General features: G+C 33.7%; 2 protein-coding genes across 3 annotated transcripts; both read right to left on the bottom strand.

Moving 5' to 3' along the window:
- Positions 1-1,491: 1,491 nt before the first annotated feature.
- Positions 1,492-2,526, bottom strand: LOC145109957 (uncharacterized). Its single transcript, XM_079047054.1, has 3 exons — positions 2,318-2,526; positions 2,076-2,233; positions 1,492-1,748 (listed from the first exon to the last, which is right to left on the bottom strand). Exons 1-3 carry the CDS (start codon positions 2,393-2,395, stop codon positions 1,649-1,651), a joined length of 336 nt encoding a protein of 111 aa, XP_078903180.1. The 5' UTR covers positions 2,396-2,526; the 3' UTR covers positions 1,492-1,648.
- Positions 2,527-3,501: 975 nt separating this feature from the next.
- On the bottom strand, positions 3,502-7,214 carry LOC145106817 (Telomerase activating protein Est1). Of its 2 annotated transcripts, none has more exons than XM_079043748.1 (5): positions 6,876-7,214; positions 6,258-6,350; positions 5,598-6,164; positions 5,409-5,531; positions 3,502-5,335 (listed from the first exon to the last, which is right to left on the bottom strand). In XM_079043748.1, the coding sequence occupies exons 2-5, from the start codon at positions 6,318-6,320 to the stop codon at positions 3,647-3,649; spliced, it is 2,442 nt and encodes an 813-aa protein (XP_078899874.1). In that variant the 5' UTR covers positions 6,321-6,350; positions 6,876-7,214; the 3' UTR covers positions 3,502-3,646. The 2 variants fall into 2 exon arrangements, with proteins under 2 accessions (XP_078899874.1, XP_078899873.1); XM_079043747.1 differs by having other exon boundaries at positions 6,258-6,392.
- Positions 7,215-23,417: the final 16,203 nt, after the last annotated feature.

The raw sequence follows: 23,417 nt of genomic DNA on the forward strand, positions 1-23,417 counted from the left end.
TTCAGCTGCTTAATCCTGATTTGCTTATCTCTTCTTTCTTGAGCAGAAGCAGGACCAGAAGATAAAAATGTGTCAAGATTAGCATCCAGAGCAGGTCTTACAACTCTTTCACTTGTAAGTTGAGAAGTTGGATTGGATGGACCAGAACTAGAAGCATAAATCTTTTCTCCTTCAGCTCTTAAAGGTTGAAAATCATCACCAAACTTTTGATGTAAGCGTTATTTCAGGTCAAAGAATAAAGCAGTTAGACCACCAAGATTTGCTTGAAGTTTTGAAATCTTTGCATCTTTAATGGAGTTCTCCTTTTCAAGATCACTGATTCTAATGTTCTGCTTTCCAATAATCAAATCCTTTTCAGTTGAGCTCTATTCCAAATCAAAAACTATGTTCTGAAGCAGAGCGACATCCACAAATTCAGACTCAGGCAGCTTGCTTTTGCCTTTTGAAATATCCAGCTCGGGGGCTTCAAAGGAGCTTCCAGAATGAGTGAAGATGTAAGCAATTAGATTGAGTGAAGATGGGTTTACAACAATTTGGTGTAATAAATAGGATTTGCTGTAGGGTTGAAGATGACCTTACGGTTAGATTTTGACGATCTTATCACCGCATCTACCGCCTCTGACCATCGACCGATGTCATTGTACTCTCTCCTTTACTTCTACTTTCCCTACCACTCCCCTCGTTTTTAGTTTGGGTCTCTTACCACCTATTATCGGCGGTTTCCTTCTCCCTTTTCCTCTAGCCAGAACCCCTGTAACCTTTCACCAACACCCTACACACCACCTCCATCTAACGGTGTGAAAGATGGTTCTTGGTTCAATTTTAGATGAAAGATTTTTGTAAGCACATTTATGGGTTTCTAGGAATCAAGCACTTTCATTTCTCCAAGAAGATTTATGGGTTGTATTTTTGTTTTTTTTTTTTTTGTTCATGGATTATTTTGTCCCGGCTGGTGTTCCAACTTCTACTCAATTATTCTTTTGGGTCAGATATATCACCTTCAAGTGGAAATCGGAAACCAATACAAGCTTTGTTTTACTAGAGATGATGTTTCGCCTTAGAGTGCCTATAGAACGACCTACGCTTAGTCTTGTAAGATGTTGGCTAATTTCAGTCACTTGGGTGCTAAGTCGGTTGATCATCATTACGTTATGTTGTAGCAAATAACACCAATCAACATTAGATTTGCTCAAAATCGAAGTCTACTTATAGTCTTTTGCATCTGAATTGGAAGAGTAATCTACTCAAAGTTGATGTAAAGATCAAAGTCAAACTCAATGTCTGCTTAAAGTTTACTGCTTCTAATCTTATTTATCTTTAATGGACAGTTTTGGTGTTGGTGGTTTCCTAACCTCGCTTCCAGCAATAGTTTTACAGTTTGGTTTCTGTGGTTTGTTGCGTTTAGGATTCCCATCTCCACTGTTACATTTAACATCCCTTTATACTTTACTTCACTTTTTTATCATATAGTGTCTCTCTATGGGTTTTACATTATGTGCATGTAATGCCCTAGTAACATTAATCAAGCAAATTACACATCACATTATCAAAGAAGATCCACAAAATCAAAAGAATGATTTTCAAAATTTTCTATCAACAGTGTATGTTTCTTAGAAAAGAAGGTATGATTAGCCAAAAGTTTTCTTCTTTATTTGCTCTTTTCACTTGTTTTGTCAGCTTGACTGGGTGCTAAGCCTATCTCCTGCATTTGATGTTCAACAGTAACCAAGCCAGTCTGCGCAAGAAAGCTGCAGAAATACCATTAAAAGATCATTAGTAAACTCTAAAGTAACCACCTATAACCATTAATGATCTTTAGTATATCACTGACATAAGTAATCTAATGTAGTTTTGTAGATCATTAAAGATTCAAGAGTTTGTGATCTTGTAAACAGATCATATATCAACTGAAAACCAAAAAAAGATTCAACTAGCTTCCTCTTTCCCTCTTAATCATTAAGACTTATTTGGACACAAATCAATTATCAATTCAAAAAGTCATAGATCATCAATGCATATTATCATATCTCAATCATCAAAATTTACCAAAAATAAATGCAAATTTAGAACCTTACCCGCTGAGAAGAAAGAATAGGATGCCGGTGATAAGAACAAGGAAGGTAACATGAAGCACCATTACAGAGTCGCTAGAAGAGAAAGCTAAGCCCAACATAACACAAAGACAAACACCCAACATGAAGAATGCTCCTTTTAGTGCATTCCAAGTTGGACCCTGATATCAAAACAAGAGAAAGATTAGTAATTGATCAATAAAAAGGAGAAAATTAATACTTCGCGATTTGAAAAGTCTACGAACGTTAACACCAGGGGCTAAGGCTCCGAGAAAGACGGCTGTTGCTGATGAAACATCTTCTACAGATTGTTTTCCTTCCATTCTGGGTGGCTTGATCTGGAAATTAGCGTTCAATTCTGAGTTGTACGAAAGGGCGATTCTTACTCCAAATATATATGAAGAGGGTTTTAACTTCCTTGAGGATATGGAGGGAAAATTAAGATTGAGATCACGCAATCTAGCAAATAAGTGATTGCAGCAAGTCGATTCTGCAAGCGATTTAGTTGATTTTGACCAAAAAATCAGATCGCATCTACACTTTCATCTCAATTTGGAAATTTTGGCGGACTGTTTTCAGCGTGGATTCTCAAATCACAGTCACAGATATGATTAATTGGCCCATGGCTCATGGCCTAATAACCCAATAGCATCACAGTGTTGAATAATCATTTAATTTTTTTCTTTATTATCCTGTTGTATCAGTATCATTATTTATTTTATTTGAAGAAAAAAAAAATGGCTTCCAAAGTCACGTCCAATACTACTGGTTTTTGGGAAGTTATTTTACTTTTAATAAATTAGATTTTTATGATTTTAAAGAACAATTTATTTCGAGGTTGAAGTTTGAGAGACCGAATATAAACTACCCTTTTTTTTAAGTGTTAAATCACATATTAGATTTCTATTAAAATTTAGTATACTAAATGGCAGTGTCAAACTCGCCTTCTTCGTTCAAATACTTGGAATAGAATAAATCACAATAACGTCATCAGGAATTGTATTTGTAGTTTCGCAAGTCCATGCATACATGTCTTAAATAGCATATATGATGAATATGTTTGAAATATATTCAAAAATTATACCTAACAATAGCATATTCGAAACTCATAGAAACTACATGTTTGAAATTAATAGGATGAACATGCTCGAAATTTATAACTACTTTTTTTAGAAAAATAGGTTCGAAAGTTATAAAAATAGTACGAAATTTAAGAAAAATAAATTATATAACTTGTTTTCTGTAAAAGAAATCACATTTTAGGTTTTTGCTCTATTCAATCTTTAACTAACAAATGTATAATCATGATGTAGTTTCTTGTAATTCTCAGCTTTTGTTTTATGAACTTATAATGTAGTAAAACAAAACTTAATTCATACAATTGTTGCAATTTAATATTCATCAATCAACAAAGAAAACATTAGCACCCTTTCTTCCAAAATCACTCTATATTCACTAAAAATTACAATGTACAGATCTTCGATACAAGCCTCAAACAAAGGAGACAAAATACACAAAACATTACAAATACAATACAGAAGTTTATATTAACATAATCATAAAAAAATAAATATTCAATTCCCCATGTACGGATTACCTCTAAACAGAGACTCATTCGGCAGCTGCCATTCCCTCTCTTTCACATGCTGCAAAAGTGGTGGCTGTTCACCACCGCCACCGCCACCACCACCACCAAACAAAAACCTCTCCCTTGGATTCTCCAAATACACCATCCGGTTCGTAAGCAATGGGTTTCCCCACCTATCAACAACATCATATCTCGAACCACCACCATATCCATGGAAGTTTCCGGCAGGGTTGTTTCCCAAAACCGGCCAATGATGGTTAGGATTCGGAAGATTTCCATTGCCTCGCTCCAGACTCAGGTTGTTTGTATACCGGTAAAGCCATTCCGAAGAACTTAATCCAAAAACCGGTGGCCGGAATCCATCCTCAAAGCCCGGAACTCCCGAACTAAAATCGTCCGGTAACAACGGGGCTGAAGGAATCGGAGCTACATAAGATGATGTCGGCATTTCAGAAATGGGAGACAACTCTCTCTTGTTTGGACTTGGTGATCCTCTTTCTCTTTCTAGGTTTAAGCTTTCTCTATTAAGAACCCAGCCACTAAGGGAAGGAGGTCCTGCAGCATTTTGTGCACCGATTAGAGATGAAGATCGTCGAAGATGTTCTTGATCAGAAGTTTCAGTTTCAGTCTGAATCGGTTCAGAGTTGTATCTCGTGAGAGGTTTGAAGAGAATCACCTCCTCCTCTTCAACGCCACTCGATTCTTCTTCCTCGATAATCTCTTTCTCGTTTTTCTTTGAAAACTTCCTTGAAGATCGATCATAAATGATCGATCCACACTTCAATTTCTCGGCTACTTTAATGGAAGCATGAAGCACGCGATTGACACGGATCGAATTCGAATTCCCGAACTCGAATCTCCGTCTATTTTCGGAATTACAGAAGTCTAGAAGCTCGTTTGATTGGGAAACAGGTTCGAATCCTCTCAACTCATAGTCTTCCCACAAAGCAATTTGATTCGAGAAATTAGGGTTTTCATCAAATCCGCTCACAAGATCAACCAAAGCACCAAGGAAATACGATTTAGCATTACAAACCTTTTCATCTTCATCATAGCTTCCTGCAAAATCGATCACACCAACATACCATTCCAGGAACACGAGCACCGCAGGCAACAACGAGCAGCAGTTCTGTCGATCGGATCCGGCGGTGGTAAGGCTGAGACACCGCTGGATAAAATGGCCCAAACAAGTAAACATACACGTCCAAGCCCATGAACTACATGCTGAAAGCTGTTCGTCTTTTTGGCCTTTTAGTTCTTTAAGTTCCGGAGTTTTCATCAGATTATGGATCACAAAGATGAGAATGGCGACAGATTGAAGAGCTCGATAAGGTCCTTTCCTTGACGAATCGAATTGATCATACGGTTCTAACGATGAATTCAATTCCATTTCGTTTAATGCCAATACTGCTTCTAACTCCTTCATTGTTGATGCGAAAGTGTGAGGTAAATCCTCAAAACTCGGTTTAACCAGAAAGAAACTCATCATCCTCACAAAAAGAGGCCAAAGATCTGTTTTCACAGGAGAAACATGCTCACTCCCATTAGCTCCTAATTTGATATTCGTAGAATCCATGCTTGAATGCGACTTAATCTGCGATGAAAGCCTCTTCAATGGCTTTGAGAAATCAATATGGGCATTGGTAGAAAGTGATTCTAATTGAGATGATTTGTTCTGCAAATCAACATCAAATTAGGGTTTTTTAGCTTCTTCATATAAATCAAAAAATGAAATATCAACTTCTTACCTTCTCAAAAAGTAACATAATATTGTCTCGAGCATCTGGAAAAGGCTCTTTCACAGCCAAACTTCTTACACAATGATATAACGCAAGAAAATCATCACCAATATATGTTGCCAATAATGCCAACTTCAAAAAATTTCATCAATTATTTTCACATCATAAATAATAAACAATGTCAAAACAATTTTATACCTGATTTTGAGGGTTTCCACTATGAGGCCAAACTGTTGTTGCTTCTAAGTAATAAGTAGCTGCCACCCCCCATTTTTGAACCTCGGGCTTTTTACAAAGCTCAACATATCTTGAAAGATCACCTAAGCAAACTAAAAACCTATGACATACATAATGGCATTTTTGTAATATTGTGTTTTCATTAGAAACAGAGCCTCCACTTCCATTCTTTTTCAACAATGTTTCTTCAGATACACCACAAGTTTTTCTGAATTTTGCAATTAGGTCCTTGTAGAACTCGGCAACTTTAGAGAGAAATAATTTGAATCCTTCCACGTGGCTATTAAGGTTGTTTGTGCTTTCTGTTCCCGAAGACACTTTCTTGATTTTCTTACGATATTCATCAATGTGTTTGTAGTGAAGCTTCCATAGAGAATATTCAACTTCTTGAAGATCGACTTGTTTGTAATCATTACGAATGATTTTCTCATAACCAGATCGCACTTTAAGATAAAGATCTTGAACCTCTAAATGTTGTATGCCTTTATGTTGAATTGTTGCCCATAATAGCTTTTCAGTATTAACAACCTGAACATAACATAAAGAAAGGTAAATGATCTTTCTTTATATATATTGAAATTATCAATTTTGGTATAAATGGTTGTGAATCTTGTAATTGACCTCAAGAAATGAAGTCTGCTTTTCTCTCTGATCTCTAAGTGTTGAAGGCTGGTTTCCATTCATGATTATTGTGGAACAATTTGAAGATCGAATCTATAGTTTATGCACAAATAATCAGCATAAGGGTGCCTTCGTCTGTAATAATATCATTATCATAAAGTTAAAATTTGGACTAAAATTTGTGTGAAAAGTGGACTCCAATTGGGGAATAATGGAATACTAATCAACTTCATTTATAAGAAACAGATGAAATTTCACGGATTTCATTTCTTAGATACAATTAACGCTTTACAAATGTATAGAAAAAGAGGAAAATGAAAGGAAAAACATAATAATCACATAAGAATAAATCAGCTACTACTACACTCAGTAATATGATAATTTTGTAAGAGGTCGAATCAGTCAGTCAAATTATCAAACACTTGAAGTGCATAATTCAATACAGATTGACGATGCGATATTAACAAGAAATTTGAACACAAAATTGAAAACCCATGTGGAATAACACTTCAGATTATCAATAAAAGTTGCTATGATTACAAAAATCGAAAAAAAAAAAAAAAAAAAAAAAAAAAAAAAAAAAAAAAACTAAATTTTGGATATGAAGAAGCACGTTACCTGAAGAAGATTCTGCACGGGTGTAGAAGAATAAGATGAATAACTCCTGGGATTAACAAGAAACGCTAAATCCTATAGACTTCTGGAGAAAAAAGACAGCGAAACATATAGAAGTGTTGGGATTATAGCAAGATGAAGTGAATTTGGTCGGGAGTGGGCAAACTGTTATGATGTTATTGGTTTGTCTTTTAGAACAATGATCCTTGCGTCTGAGATTTACCCAGAAGAAAAGGCAGCTGCTTCTAGTCTGGTGCTCTTAAATGACGATCATACCCTCGCTTTGCTTTTCTCTCATCCTAATCATATACTTGAAAATTCTCTACGTATCCTTTGAAAAATATTTAATAAAAGCGATCTGGACGAGAATGACCTTATTCACAAAGTAGATATAACAATGGGATTATTTATTTATTTATTTATTTAGTTTCTATTTATTTATTTTTTTATTCCTTTTAAATTGTCAGAAAAATCTTCAATTTTAAAACGTAGTTAGTTACAAACTCTATTATCGGTTTCAAAATCAATTATTGTGGTCTTTCTATTTAAAATGTTTTTTTTTTTTCAAATGAATGTTTATCAAAGTCGACACTCACTATACATCTATATAGTGCTCTTTGTTTTTATTTCGAAACTATGCATGATGCAGACATATATGAAAGGTGTTTTCCAAGATGTTTATCGAATATATGGCATTCATGAGTTCAAAACTCTTTTTTTTCCTTTTTTTTTTTTTTTTTTTTTGCTTTTTTTTTTTGTTGTTGTAAGTTTTGAGAATAGTTTATATATTGCTTAGTAAGTTTAAAACTCTTAGGTTGCGTTTAGTTACGGAAAAACAATTTTCATTTTCCGTTTTTCGTTTTCCCTATTCAGTTTTCGTTTTTCGTTTTCAGTTTTCATTGGAAAATTTAGAAAACGCGTTTAGTTAAAACTTATTCATTTTTCATTTTCAGTTTTAGAAAATTAGAAAACGCGTTTAGATGTGTATATTTCTAACGGTTTTCATTTTTAGAAAGCGGTAGCGGTGGTAGGGTGGGGGCAGCGGCGCGGGGGGGGGGGGGGGGGGGGGGGGGGGCAGTGGTGGTGTCGATGATGGCGACGGTGGCGGTGGTGGTGATGACAGGCAATGGTGGTGGCGGCGGCGGTGGTGGGGATTGCGGTTGCAGTGGTGATGCTGGTGATGGGGTAGTGGTGGTGGTGATGGTGATGGTAGGTCGGTGATTGTGGTAGTGGTGTTGGGTGTGTGTGTGTGTGTTTATGGGAGTGGGTGTGGGTGTGTGTTTGTGTGTGTGTGTTTTTGTGGGGGTGTAGGTGTAGGTGTAAGTGGGGGTGTATTTGTGGGGGTGTGTCTGTGTGTGTGTGTGTGTGTGGGGGGGGGGGGGGTTAGGGTGGGTGTCTGTTTATGGGTGTGTGTGTTTATGGGAGTGGCTGTGGGTGTGTGTTTATGTGTGTGTTTGTGGGGGTGTAGGTGTGATTTGGGGTTGGGGTGGGTGTGTATTTGTGGGGGTGGATGTGTGTGTGTGGGTGGGGGTTGGGGTGGGTGTCTGTTTATGGGTGTGTGTGTGTGTTTGTGGGGGTGGGGGTGGGTGTGGCTATGTGTTTGTGTGTGTGTGTGTGTGTTTTTGTGGTTATGTGTGGGGGGGAGGGGTGTGGATGAGGGTTGGGGTAGGTGTGTGTGTGTGGGTGTGTGTGTGTGTGTGGGGGGGGGGGGGGTAGGTGGGTGGGTTGGGGGTGTTACGGTGGGGGTAGGTAGAGGTGGGAGTAAGTGTGTGTTTATATTTCAAAAATATTTTGGAATTAGAAAAATGTGGAAAACAATAATTATTGGTTTTCCAAAAATTTCCAACTTCTTTGTAATTTTAGAAAACGGAAAATTTTCATTTTCCGTGAAAATTAAGAAAAATAGACGAACTAAACGCGTTTTCAAAATTCTCATTTTTCTTGGAAAAAATTTCCGAAAAACGGCTCATTTTTTCGCAACTAAACGCACCCTTAGTGTTTTTTTTTTTTTGTAAGTTTTGAGAATAGTTTTATATATTGCTTAATAAGTTTTTAAAGATGGTATGTAGGAATATTTTGTTTTCCATTTGCTTTTAAAAATAAGTTTCGAAAATCTTGGAGTTGGAAACTCATATGTTTTAATCAAACGTAGAAGATGAGAAGAACAAGTTTGAAAATCTCATGTTTCGAAACTCCCTGTCACTTGGAACAAATTCAAAATATATACAAAAATTTTGAAGCTTTTTTTATCTTGTATTCATAAAAAAAATTTACAAGTTTTTTGTGCCTAGTTGTCTCTAAACCGGGAAGAAGAAGAACACCAAAGCGATGAGTGAGTGTAAGGTATTGGTGTTCTGTAAAGCATGGTGCTAATCTAATGGAAGGATATAAACCAACGGTGGAGCTAGAAATTTCGATATGAGGGTAAACACATAATCACAATTCAAAATCGATTTTGCCCAAAATTGCTTTGTATTTAGAGATGAGATGTTACGGAGGGAAAGTGAGGGATGTCGAAAGAAAACCGTGTTCCCAAGTTTCATTAATTGATGGAAAGTGAGGGGAGGGGAAGGATTTTGGAGCCATATTTTCCTTCCAAAATTTTCTCTCAAATTGGGCCGATTTGGAAAGAAAGTGAGGGGAAGGAAAATTTTAATTTTTATTTTTTTTTTCTCCTAACTTGGGAACACAAAACTTAAAATTTACTTTCATTTCCTTCGAACTCGGGAACACGGAATAATGAATATTTTCATTCACCTCCATTTTCTTTCTGTCAAAATTTTCATTCCCTTTCCTTTAATTAATTTGCAAAAAAACTCGGGAACAAGGTGTTAGGGACGGTGTCATTATATAAAGAAACTTGGACTGAAATTGTAACTTTTTCCAACCATATTTGGAATGTGAATGAGTGCTAGATCAAGGATTACAACAATCGAACTTAGATTCAAGGTATACGTTAATAGTACATTTTGTTTTTGGAAATTTAAGAAAATTAATTTTTAATGATTTTTCAAATTATAAACTTTGGACTTGCATGTTTGATATGTGGATTGATACAAAATTATCGATCATTGTATACGCTAAACATTCTGTGAATTAACATGAAATGGTGTAACCCAGAAAAAATGGTCTAGTAAATATTGAGAATAATTATATAAATTAAAAAATATATTTTGGGTTAATAAATAAGCTAAATAAGTAAAAAGAATTATTTATATAATTTAAAAAGGTTAATTAATAATATAAATATATGAAAATAATAGGAAATATTAATAATATTAATAAATAAAATGACAAAATTTTAATAAAATTAATTACAAATAACTATTTACTATATAAAGAGTTCAAATGCAGTGATATACTAAAAGGGTTAAAGTTAGAAACATAAATTGTTAAGACATTTGACCTTAGGGAATGTTTTTGTCAGAATGGAAAAGTTGAGGGGTTGAAGTGAAAATATAGGATTAAAGCCCATAGACCACTTGATAATAGCTAAACAACCCTTTCACCTAATAGACCAAAACCCTAGCCACTCATCTTGCTACATAACCAGTTGTGAGGTGAAGAAAATGGGGAGGAATATCGAGAGAAGGAGGCAGGGAAATGAGGTGCTCGTCGGAGATTCAACATGAATGATGGTTAGAGAGATGATGGAAGAAGATGGTGGTGATGCTAGAATCCCTAGATTGGTAATTTTATTCATCTCATTCTTCTTTTCTTTCAAAATCACCAAACACCACCATCACCACAAGTCACCACCGTCGCCAGTGGTGGTGGTTGTCGGAGGTCACTTCATCGCCATCATAGACCAACGTGAGGTGGTTGTGGGTTGTTCTTTTCAATCCCATTAATGTTCATTAGAATTTTAGTCAATCAAATCTTATGTGGCCTTTGATTTTAATGTTCATGTGTGAGGATTTTAACCACCTGAGCACCACCATTTCATGGTGGTTGAGTGGTGCTTCTTCTTTTTTTCTACTCAAAATCAGGGATTAAGTGCTTAATGGGTTTGGATTGAAATCCAAACCCAATATTCCTTCTAGGGATCATCTTATGTGAAAAAGTGTGGTTAGTATGTTGATTTCAAGCATAAATCTTAATCCATTAACATGTTTCTTTTATTCATAAAAATTATATGCTTTGGGCTTTCTTTTCACTGAAGTCAATAGTCATTGGCTTATCCATTAAGTACTTAATGGGTGGGGTGAAAAGTAGACTTAAACAAGTCAATGTGTGAATTCATGAAATATGTATCCTATCTTTCAAAAATAATATAAAATCAATGGAGTATAAAATTTATATGAAATTTATATCCTTGAAAAGGTATGGATGTCTAGTTTCTTCCATCCAAAGGGTTTGATCTGTTTTCAAATACAAATGTGGTAGTTACTGCATTCAATGCAGGCTGGTCCAGGAAACCCATTAGTCACATTAGCTATCTTGTAAAATTCATAATTAAATCTAGGGAACTCCAATTTGCATAAAGTTATGTTCTTGTGCTTTGACAGAATGTCTAGTTTCTTCACTCCAAATGACTTTATCCTAATTCCATTCCCAAGTTGGGTGGAAATTACATTCTCTATAGTCTGGTACATGAATATGGTTGATTGTAGTAGCTATTTTGTAATTAAAACGCATAATTAATTCGACAAAATTCTAAATGGAATAACACCATGAATTATAATTAGATAAGGTAGTCTAATTAGCGAAGTAATGATCTTCACTCCTCCGAGGGTGATGATAACCATCTTTCCATATTAGTCCAGAATGTTGGCATATTTTTATAGCCAATTTGTAAAATTTATAGAAAATGTAGTAAAATTGTTAGAAATTTTACTTTATATCCTAAGAAAGTTAAGAGAGTATTCTATAATAATAAATAACAACATTTAAAAAAGAATGGGGATAAAGAGGGGTAAATCACTCAACAAAAAGGCAGTTTTACCAAAAGTAAAAGTAAAATAAAGTACGATATAAGTACTATAAAGTAATAATATGGAATGTGGTCTAAGTAAAGGTTATTGGTATCATAATATAGGTTTTTATAGAGGGGGACTTCATCCTAGCTCACTTCAATAGTATAACTCAGACGACTTGTTATTTAGGTGAGTTACACTAACTTACTTATTATGCTAACTTTGCATATGTATGTGTAATATTGTACATGGATATCCATTGGAGAAGAGATGGATGAGGAATGGAATAGATTGTATGTTTCTTGCTTATGTAAGGGGGACAAGTCATATATCTTTGTTATTTAGGTGAGTTACATTAAGTTCTTTTCTTAAACTAACCTTTTTCATGGTTTAAAGTTGAGTTATGAGGACCAAAGTGTAATAAAATGAACATTGAACATGTACATGGGTTTAGGGGTTATTTTGTTATACTTTATGGGCCTAAATTGTAACTTGTGGGCTATTTAAGCTAAGTTAACCCAAAAATTCAGGAATCTCACCCTATTTGCAACCAACACCATCTAGATAGAGTGGGTACTTGATATTGCTATATTTATACATATATTTAGGCATTATTTTTATACATTTTAAGCTATAATTTGGTTAAAAGAAAATATATTTGGTACTTATTGAATTGAATTACATTTTACAGCCAAATAAGACATTCTTGAAGGAAAAGGACCAAAACTGGCAAATATTAGAACCGGAAAGACTGGGGCTGAAGCTGGGAGCTAAACGGAGCTTAAAAGGAAGAAAAACCATGAAAATACGAGTCCCACGACGTGGCTTCAGATTCCCATGGCGTGACGAGAGGAAAAATCTCGACGATATGCATAATAACTGAGATCACGAGGTGAGTAATTATAATCTCACGTCCTGAGGTGGATTCTTCCAGAAGATAACCACGCGGAATGCAGTTTCCTTGCCAGACTCGAATTGATCTAAGATCACGATGTGAGACTTTAATTCTCACGATGTGAGACATGATTTTATGGAAACTATAAATACTCCTTCATATTCATCTTTAGGAGGTTGAATCTGATTTTTTTTGGAGAGATAGACGATTTTAGAGGCCAGAGATCTACGAAAAACAACCTTTTGGAAGAGAGAATGTTTGGAGATTGAAGATTTGCAAATTACACATCGCATTTTGTTTGCATTAGATTAACTATGTCGAATTCTTATGTTTTTGTGTGCTTATTTTCTGTTATGGGCAACTAATCATTAGGTTTCGTTTAGTGTAGATGGACCCTAATAATATGTGTTAGTTTCTTATATTTGGATTTTATGAAGTTAGTTAATGCATATGTTTGATTAACATTACCTAGCATGTTAAAGTTTACATTTTTGTTGCTTTGATTCAAGTTAAGTGTAGTTTAATGACCAACTGAATTGCATGAACTTGTTTACCTAGGAGTTTATGATCATTAAATAGCTAGAGATAGGATTAATCACATCTTAGATTGAGTAATAAAGGTAACAACTTTAACTGTGTTGGAGAGCATAAATTTGATCATAATTGTGTTTGGTAATTTCTCTTGATCCTAGATGATTATCTAGATATATCTTACATAGCCCAATTATCATTAACAATCAATTATGTGTTTGCTTGTGTATGATCATTACATAGTATTTCATGAATTGGTGAAAATATTAGGAGATTTGATCAAGAATGCTAATTATATTTATATTGGTAACCAACTGAATAAATCCATACTTAGAAACTACACATAGGAAAAAGGGGTATTCGAAGCTAAACGGAAGTTTCATCTTAATTTTGTTTACAATTGTTTTAGTTGAGTGTTGAGTTTTAAGTTAATCTGAACTTGCAAAATCATATAAAACCCCTTCTTTACTTATTGTTTTTAGATTAATTTTTAGTAATTATTTTATTAGCTAAATCCGTTCCCTGAGTTTGATACCCAACTTACCTAAACTATTCTATAAGTTTGACTAGCTACACTGCCTAAGTGAAATTAGTTAGTTAAGTAGTTTAGGATTATAAATTTAAAACTAGGTAGTATATAAATTACACATCAGGTATTTGGCGCCATTTCCAGGGAACGGCTATTTCAGTTGTTAATGTAATTGCTTTAGGTTAATCGATCCTTTTTGTGGGGTAAAAACCGCAAAAAGTTAATTTTCTGCAAAATTTTTATTTTTTATGTTTGTTCAGTTCTCACGACGTGAGGGATACTCCTCACGACGTGAGTTCAGTACTTCATAGTTTTTCGTTTATTTTCTTCCTAGTTCATTTTTACGTGTTTTATTTTGTTTTATTTCAATGCTTTATGACACGAGGATCCAGAACTCCAATAATTCCACCACTCAAAAAATCCAGAATCAGTTTTCCACAATAAGAAAGACAAGAAGGTTGACGAGTCAAGTAGCACTTTTCAATCCGACAAATTTAAGCTTTTTGAGAAGACTCCAAGCAAGAAAGAAGTAGGATACGAACCAGAAACTTCTACTGAGGATGATTCACAAGAATAAATAATAAGCGAGGTCGAACAAATGGCGGACATCTCAGATAGATGATGGAGGAGTAGAAGAAAAGGGTGCGTAACGACAACGAGCCGAGTCTTGTACTGCCCGAAATTCCAGCAACCGCCAACTTTGAACTTAAGGGGCATATTTTAGCCATGCTTAAAGATATCTCATTCTTTGGGAAGGACCACGAAGATGCCTTCAAGAACATCGATGAAGTCTTGGACATTGCTAACTACTTCAACATTCCAAATGTCAATAAAGATGCGGTTTTGCTAAGGATGCTTCCAGTAACGCTTACTGGAGATGAAAAAGTTTGGTTGAAGTCACTCGCACCTGGAGCTATTCGAACATGGGACAATCTTAAAGAGGCATTTATTAAACTCTTAAGGGGAGGGTGTGTGCTGAGAGTAGTCGGGTAGTTGCTTGTAAACCCTTAGCACTTTTCCTTCCTACTTACTAATATAGTAATTATAACTTCTTCCAATATTCAAGAAAACATGTCCCAAACACCTGCAACAATGGTTCCGGAGGGGTAGGTGGCAGTCAGAACGGCATAAACTGTGACAACCGGGAAAATACGTCACCACCTGCCGATAGGAATATTGGAATAGATAAATGTAATAGGGTAAGGTTGTAACATATACGTTATGTTAATAAAAAACAATTTCATAACTACATACTCGTGAATACGCTACCAACTAGGCGGTAAAGCCAAGAATTAGAAGCACAAAAAGTCATAACACCCTACGAATTGGATAACATATTTGGAAAGTTCGTGGTGACATGATTCTGAAAAAAAAATAAAATTTATAAAAATCCAACTTCGTATGGAGGAGATATGATTTTATATAATATAAAAATCAACCGTGCATAAAAAGTAACAACATAAAATGTTACGAAGAGAACAGTCGACATTTAGATAAAGTCACCAAAAGGAAATCGTAGTACTCCTTAAAATAAGAATTTTGAGACAAAGAACGCCAAACACAAATCATGTATGAGGTAGTTATAATTTTTATAAAATCATCGCAAGTATAAAAATATAGGCTAAAAATGAAAGTTGGAATTAGCCAAAACAACCTAAAAGAAAGTTATAGTACATGTCGAGACCTTCATGTGGGTATAAGAAATACCGAAAACGGAGCTCATATGCAGGAGATACTAAATTTAAAAAATCAATTTACACCACGTGCGCACGTCCACGCGCACACACGACACATATCTGATGCCTTGATTCGTCAGGATATGGATGATGTGGCACACTGAGAGGAGGACACATAGCAACTCCCTAATGGAGCCACGCGGACATGCACGTCGCGCGGTGCGGAACATGTGCTTCAAAACTTCCTATAAATAGGAGTTGCGACAGACCATTCTTACACACCTCAAAAACTTCCCATTCTCTCTGTAAATCGAGTTCTCACTGTCCCGAGCAGTATCTGAGTTTCCGATCCCCTACACTACACTACTTTGGCGGTTCACGCTTTGAGGCTGAGTTCACAACCCCACTTTTATGATTTTCAAATGTTTTCGCCGGGGGGGGGGGGGGGGGGGAGGGGGGAGACATGTGATAATACTACATTGTTAATTTATAATTATTGCTAATTGTATAGTATTAGTGATATAATTATAACTAGAAAACGTTAGGATATTATTATGTCTGGTAGATACCCTGCCCAACTTTTAAAAGATAGTATTATGCCTAGTCGTTATGCTGACCAACTCACTAGGAAAACATTATACCTAGTCGTTACTCTTGACAACGTTTATAGATAAAAGCATACACAGTTGTTACGCTTGCCAACTCACTAGGTAAGCATTATACCTAGTCATTACCATGGCCAACTTTAGGGATAACATTGTACTTAGTGGTTATTTTGCCTGAATATCCTACCGGAATAAACTATAATAACTTTATATATTTCAATATATATATATATATATATATATATATATATATATATATATATATATATATATATATATATATAAAGTACAACTAAAGATAACAAACAGAATGCAAGGTACACGGTACGGGTACACGAAAGTAGTTGTTAAATGAGACATTGTTCATCCTTCAGCTAAATAACCTTTAGCTTACCCCGACCTATAATCGTTTAATATTAAGTAAACGGGAGATGTATATATAGATCAATACTCTAAAACGATTCTCCAAACACATATGATACTCACTTATGATTGGATTTCCTTGTGTGAATTATAGATGCTAATCACATGGGATTAAACAATATTTTAGGATTTTTATACATATAAACATATTTTAATCACATGTGATTAACATATGATTATATACATAAAGATCCTATGTGATTTTTATTATATAGAAAAAAGAAATTCAATCACATGTGATTAAAATCTAATATGAACACCATATGCTTTTGTTTTAATCATATATGATTTTCTAATTATGTCTGAATTTATATATTTCAGAAAAAAAATAGAAGTGCCTAAACAGAAACAAGCAAGAAAATCAACAAAAGGATACTGCTAAAAAAGGTATATTTAAATCACAAATGTTTATAAATATTGTATGCTTTATTTATCATGACTTGTTTTAATCATATGTTATTTTTATTATATAGACAAAAGAGATTCAATCACATACGATTAAAATCTGTTATGAACACCTTATGCTTTTGTTTTAATCAAATGTGATTTTCTAATTATGTTTGAATTTATATATTTCAGAACAAAACATAGAAGTGCCTAAAGAGAAACAAACAAGAAAATCACTAAGAAAGACAGCTGAAAAAGGTATATTTCAATCATAAATGATTATAAAAATTGATATATATAAATACTCCAAAAGGATTCATAAAAACATATGATACTCACTTGTGGTTGGATTCCATTGTGTGTATTAGAGATGCTAATCACATGTGATTAAACAATATTTTAGGATTGTTAATAACATGTGATTAACATATGATTATATACATAAACATCCTAAAATATAATTTAATAACATGTGAATAGCATCTCGAATACACACAAGGAAATCTAATCGCCAGTGAATATCCTTTGTTATAAATATTGTATGCTTTATTTATAATAACTTGTTTTAATCATATGTGATTTTTATTATACTAGACAAAAGAGATTCAATCACATGTTATTAAAATCTGTGAACACCTTATACTTTTGCTTTAATCATATATGATTTTTTGTAATTATGTCTGTATTTATATATTTCAGAACAAAATAAAGAAGTGCCTAAAGAGAAAAAAGCAAGAAAATCAACAAGAAAAACAGCTGAAAAAGGTATATTTCAATGAAAAATGATTATAAATATTAATAGTTATTTAATCACATGTGATTAGAATATATATGAAAAATGTATGTTTATCTATCATTACTTGATTTGATTCATATGAACCTTTCTGATTATATTTATATTTATACATCTCAGAGATCACTAAACCAAAAAAAAAATTACTGAAGAGGAAACAACAGAGAAGACATCTCGAAAGAAATAAGAAAAAGGTATAATTCAATCACAACTTATTAGACAAATTAACATCTTGTGTACATTCAATCACATGTGGTTAACATATATTATGAAGAATCTGTGTTTATTTATCAAAACTTTGTCCAATGACATATGATTTTCTATTAATAATAATGTGTGAAACATCATAGAAACAAGAAATTTAACCACATGTGAACATAACACATTATTTTTTAATCAAATGTAATTACCATCTTATATATGATCAATCACATGTGATGAAGATCTATTAGTAACAATTTATGCTTTATTATAATAACATTGTTTTATCGATTGTGATTTATATCTATAGTTATACACATTACTTAAAAACTTATTCCTTCAATGACATGTGATTATAATAGGTATTGAAAACTATATGCTTATTTATTAACTATTTGTTTAATCATTTTTTATTTACTTATTATGACTTCATAACAGCTTTTACAGGACCAAAGAAGAAAAAAAAATCAAAAAAAGAAAAGTTGAAGATTCAGATTCCGAATCGAAAGAGATTAACAAAAGAAATAAGATGACTATAAATAAGCATTTCGATACAATAAGAAACACTTATAACTTTGATAAATAACAATTTTTATAATTTTTGTTAATAAAATCTGTTTTAAATCAAATATGATTAACATATGTTATATATGCATAAAGTAATATGTCATTTAAAAAAACAACTCTTTGAAATAAACCACATATGATTATATAGATAAACATAACAAAGGCTGGAATAATCACATGTGATTACCATCTTTTATACACACAAAAGAAATCAATCACTTGTGATTATATTTTCTGTGTTTTTTAGTTAAATCAACTGTGATTAAAATCATATTAGATTTTAAATATAACTTTTAGTAATCAATCACATATAATTTTACTAATATATTATTTGAATTTTTTTTATTAACAACCTTTATAAACTTTGTTTTAAATTAAATATAATTAAATTCATTAATTGTTGTATTTGATAATAGGTGCTTACCTGGATCTTTGCTATCAGTCATCCAAGGTTTCAATACAATTCAAAAAGATTTTGTGAAACAAATAGGATTTGGTGCTCTACTTAAGATGAAAATGACTGAAGTCCTAGGGGGATTAAGCTGTTATGTTGTTGAGAAATTTCATCTGACAAAAATGAAAATTATTCTTCAAGAGGGAGTTGAGATTGATGTGGCACGAGAATAAGTGAATCAAATACTAGGATTTCGTTTGGGAAAAAACAGTTTTCAAAACTTCCATTTCGAAAAGAAACTGATAACAGTTATGACGAATGGACTGAACAATTTGAAAACAAAAAAATGATCAGACTGCATGAGATTAAGATGAATATTGTCGCTTTGGAAAATGCGGATATGAACTTCATCGCTTTGTTGATCAACTCTCTTATAAAATCAAGCTCAACCGGAAAAGAAAAGACGTATCCTTTGAACTACATCATGAAGAATACAAACATAAGAAACATTGATTGGTGCTCCTACTTGCTTAATTATTTGGTTAAAACCAAACTATCTTTTGATCCATCCGGTCCAACAAGGAATTTTATTGGACCATCTGTGTTTTTAGTGGTATGTTTACTAACTTCTCTTTTATTTCATAATATTTATAATCACATGTGATTTAATAATAAAATGTTTTAAATCACATATGATTATAAAGACCTAATACACTCTTTTATTTCATAATATTTACTCCTTTATTTCATAATATTTATAAATCACATATGATTATATAGGCATAATACACTCTTTTATTTCATAACAATTATAATGACATGTGATTTAAAATTAAATGTTTAAATCACATATGATTATAAAGACATAATAGTTTTATCACATGTGAATAAGTTAACTTTTAAAATACCTATAATCACATGTGATTTAAAAGAAAATTAAATTAATCATATACAATTGTAATAACAAATATTTCTTTTAAATCAATCATATATGATTGTAATAACAAATATATTTTTTTGCAGTTGCTTTATGTAGATAGAGTCCATTGCGGGGTAGTTAATGTCGAGAGAAAACGTCCAATTATCTATCATTGAACGTCAGAGAAGATGAAGCTCAGAGAAACTTACAAAAAAGAAATTCTGAAGGAATTTGGTACATGACATTTAAATGAAGAGTTTGTAGAAAAAGATATCAATCAGGAGGTAAAACAAATTATAGCAGTTATACAAAAAAAACTTCTCATTATTTAATAGTCTTAATGTTTAATCATATATATTGCTAATATAAACTTTAAATTATTTCTTATTTAGGATTATGAAGAAATGATTTTGATGAAGAGTAGGAAGTTTAGTTGGTTGATTGAAAATGTGTCACACCCCCAAACCAGACGGCGAAAACGTGCGGGGGTGGAGGACTTCAATTATAGTATCACAACACATGCATCATAGTAATCAAAGTACAAACAGCCATTGTATTTAAAAAGTATAAGTATTTACATGTGTTCAATCATTGTATATTGAAACCAAAATAGTTATACAAAAGAAGAAGATATGACTCAAAGTAGCTCCATCTCTTCAAAAGCTCGGGGAGTACCTGTTTATTGTTTCCCTGAGAATACAAGTAATTTGAAAATGGAGTATCAACATAAAGTTGAGTGAGTGCATAAGTGTTTATGTTTAAAAGGGTGTCTCTATATCTTGCATATGTAAGCTGTTCCAGAAAATCCTATATTTTCTGTTGTATATGAAAAGTAGTTTTATTCCCATAAAACCGTTCTATTTGTAAACCAATGTTCTGTATTTGTAAAACTTGTAACTGAGAGTGTGCCTGGCTTCACCAGCTGTTGCTGAAAACTGTATTGAACCATTGTAGTTTGTATTCTGTAAACTGGTACTTTCAAGGTGTACTTTCGTTTAGTTGATTATACATTCATGTATTGTTAATATCTTTTTAATGTGTTCTTATAACCATAGTATGACTGGATGGCCTGAAACAAACGCTTTGTGGGCATTTAAACTGTTGATAACAATTGTCACTCATTGGCGTGTATGTCTGACTGTAGCTAGCAGCCTGAGTGCGGGGTTGTCAATCCCGATATAGATCTACACACAACTTGTTTCAATCCCCTGGCTAGAGATTCTGGTTATAATGTCAGGACTTTACCTTGGTTGTCTAAATGAATTAAACAACCTGAATTGAATGACTCATAAAAAGCATATAAACGTTACATGTATATTAGTCATGAAAACCCAATCATTCTGAAATAAATGATTGACAGTATGTTCTTGAATTAGTATTCCGAACATGTATTTGACAAGTGTAAACCCTTGATTTGTTCTGAATCAAAACCCTTGTTTCTTGTAAAACAATGTGTTCTAGTATGCTTGAATCATGAATTATTGTTCTATGTATCATAAATTATACCTATTATAACTTATATGTACTTTCTGAATCGGTATTTAACTATTTTTGCATGTATCCCTTTGCTCAACATGTTACAAAGGTATTTGGATTGATGAAATAACTTTTATATTTATATACATACACAATTCTATATATAAGTAAAATTTAAACGACACTCGGACAAATAACCGGTACTATAAGCCCACATCCAAACAAGGAAAAGGACCCAGAATGAGTTATCAGTCCTAAGCCTTTTAAATCTTATATATATATATATATATATATATATATATATATATATATATATATATATATATATACAAATATGAATTTTGGGGAAAAATATAAGTTTATAAAAGAGTTTAATGTTTTGAGTATTTTTGATGATTTAATGTCGTTTTATCATGATTTGAAATCATGATTTTATAACACAAAGTTCTTGTGTTATGCTTGTATTCCCCCCCCCCCCCCCCTTAAAACAGTAGAAATTATGAAAATACGGGGGTATGAACTCACTTGATAGGTGGTTATTTGGACAGCGTTTCGTTTCTCGGAAAGGAGTTTATTTGACGAAAAATCGGCTTTAATCGGCCAGAGTTTCGACTGGAGAGAGGTTAACTTCTCGGGAATCTCGGGGCTTTGAGGCTTGCTTAGGGTTTTAGACTTGATATCGGGGCTTTAGGGGTTGTATATAAGTTTGTGGAAGTGAAAAATATGAAAGTGTGAAATTTGGGGTGAAAAGTGTAAAATATCCGGAGGGTCTCGCATGGCTTATATAGGCCGAAGCCTCGGATCCAAGGCTGTGGGAGGCTGTCGCGTGTTCGGACAGGTGGCGAAGGGAAGAGGCTCGCTTCAGACAGGTGGCTCGGAGGTGTTGGCTTCGGAGTGGACCAAACTTCGGTCCAATGAGGAGGTGTCACGAGTGTCCGAGGGTGTGTCCTGCGAGGGTGTCAGAAGGTAAGTGGACCCCGGCCTTGGTCGAATTAGAAGGCGCCACGCGAGACTTCGGTCCAATCAGCAGACGACACGTAGCGGACACGGGGAAGCCTCGCATGCGAGGTGACGTGGCCGAAGGTCAGCCATGCGAAAATTCCCGGTTTTCAACATTTCTCGATTTTTGTGCTAAAAACTTGCGAAAATCATAACTTTCGCATACGAGCTCCGTTTTTGACGTTCTTTATATACACGCGTAGGTAAAATTATACTCTACGACTTTGATTTAGACTTCGTTGGCTAATTTTGACTTTATTTTTAATATTATTATTTTTAACAGGTCGGGACAGGAAATCCGTTAAAAATTCATAACTTCTTCATCCGACGTCCGTTTTTGTCTGTCTTTTTACCGTTGTACTACTATTGACGATACCTTCAATCATTGTTTAGGTTGTGTCGGCTAAAAATCATTCAATCTCTATTTCGAGTTTTTAGCTGTACACTACTATACTGAAACTTAGAAAAATCGTAACTTCTTCATATGAAGTCAGATTTTGCCGTTCTTTTTATGAAAGTTCTCGGTTTAACATAAACTACAACTTTCATTTAGATTATTATGGCTAAAAAGTCTTTTATTGAAAATTCAGTTTTTACACTGAACAGTGTTTTGCCGGTTTTGTCGCGGATCTTCGGTTGGTCATAACTTCTTCGTTATAACTCGGATTTTAGTGTTCTTTATGTTTTTGGAAACCTTGTTACAATCTCTCCCACTTGGTTCATCCCATTCGAGATTGTTTAATAATTTATTTTTGAGGGTCAATTATGTAAATATACACAGTATGCTAAAATTTCTCTTTATTGTTTTAAAAAGAACTACAAATTGACATATATTATTACATAGGTTTGAAATAACTGTTTGTTACATTATCCCCCCGTTAGAGAGAATTTCGTCCCGAAATTAGCATTATAGATAGACTAGGGAAAAAGATGTGGATATTTCTGTTGCATTTGATCCTCCCGCTCGCAAGTGAATTCAGGTCCCCGTTTTGCATTCCAGCGAACCTTCACTATCGGGATACGGATTTGTTTGGTTTTCTTAACTTCCCTTTCTAGAATCTCTACGGGTTCTTCCACAAAGTTGAGGCTCTTGTTTAACTCGATTTCCTCGAGTGGGATCACAAGAGTCTCGTCGGATAGACACTTTTTCAAGTTCGAAACGTGGAAGGTAGGATGAATGTTACTTAGTTCTTGGGGTAGTCGAAGTTTGTAAGCTACAGGACCGATTCTGGCA

This window comes from Lactuca virosa, chromosome 4, assembly GCF_052849685.1.
Source record: "Lactuca virosa cultivar CGN04683 chromosome 4, Lactuca_virosa_CGN04683_v6, whole genome shotgun sequence".
In the NCBI taxonomy this organism is placed as follows: domain Eukaryota; kingdom Viridiplantae; phylum Streptophyta; class Magnoliopsida; order Asterales; family Asteraceae; genus Lactuca; species Lactuca virosa.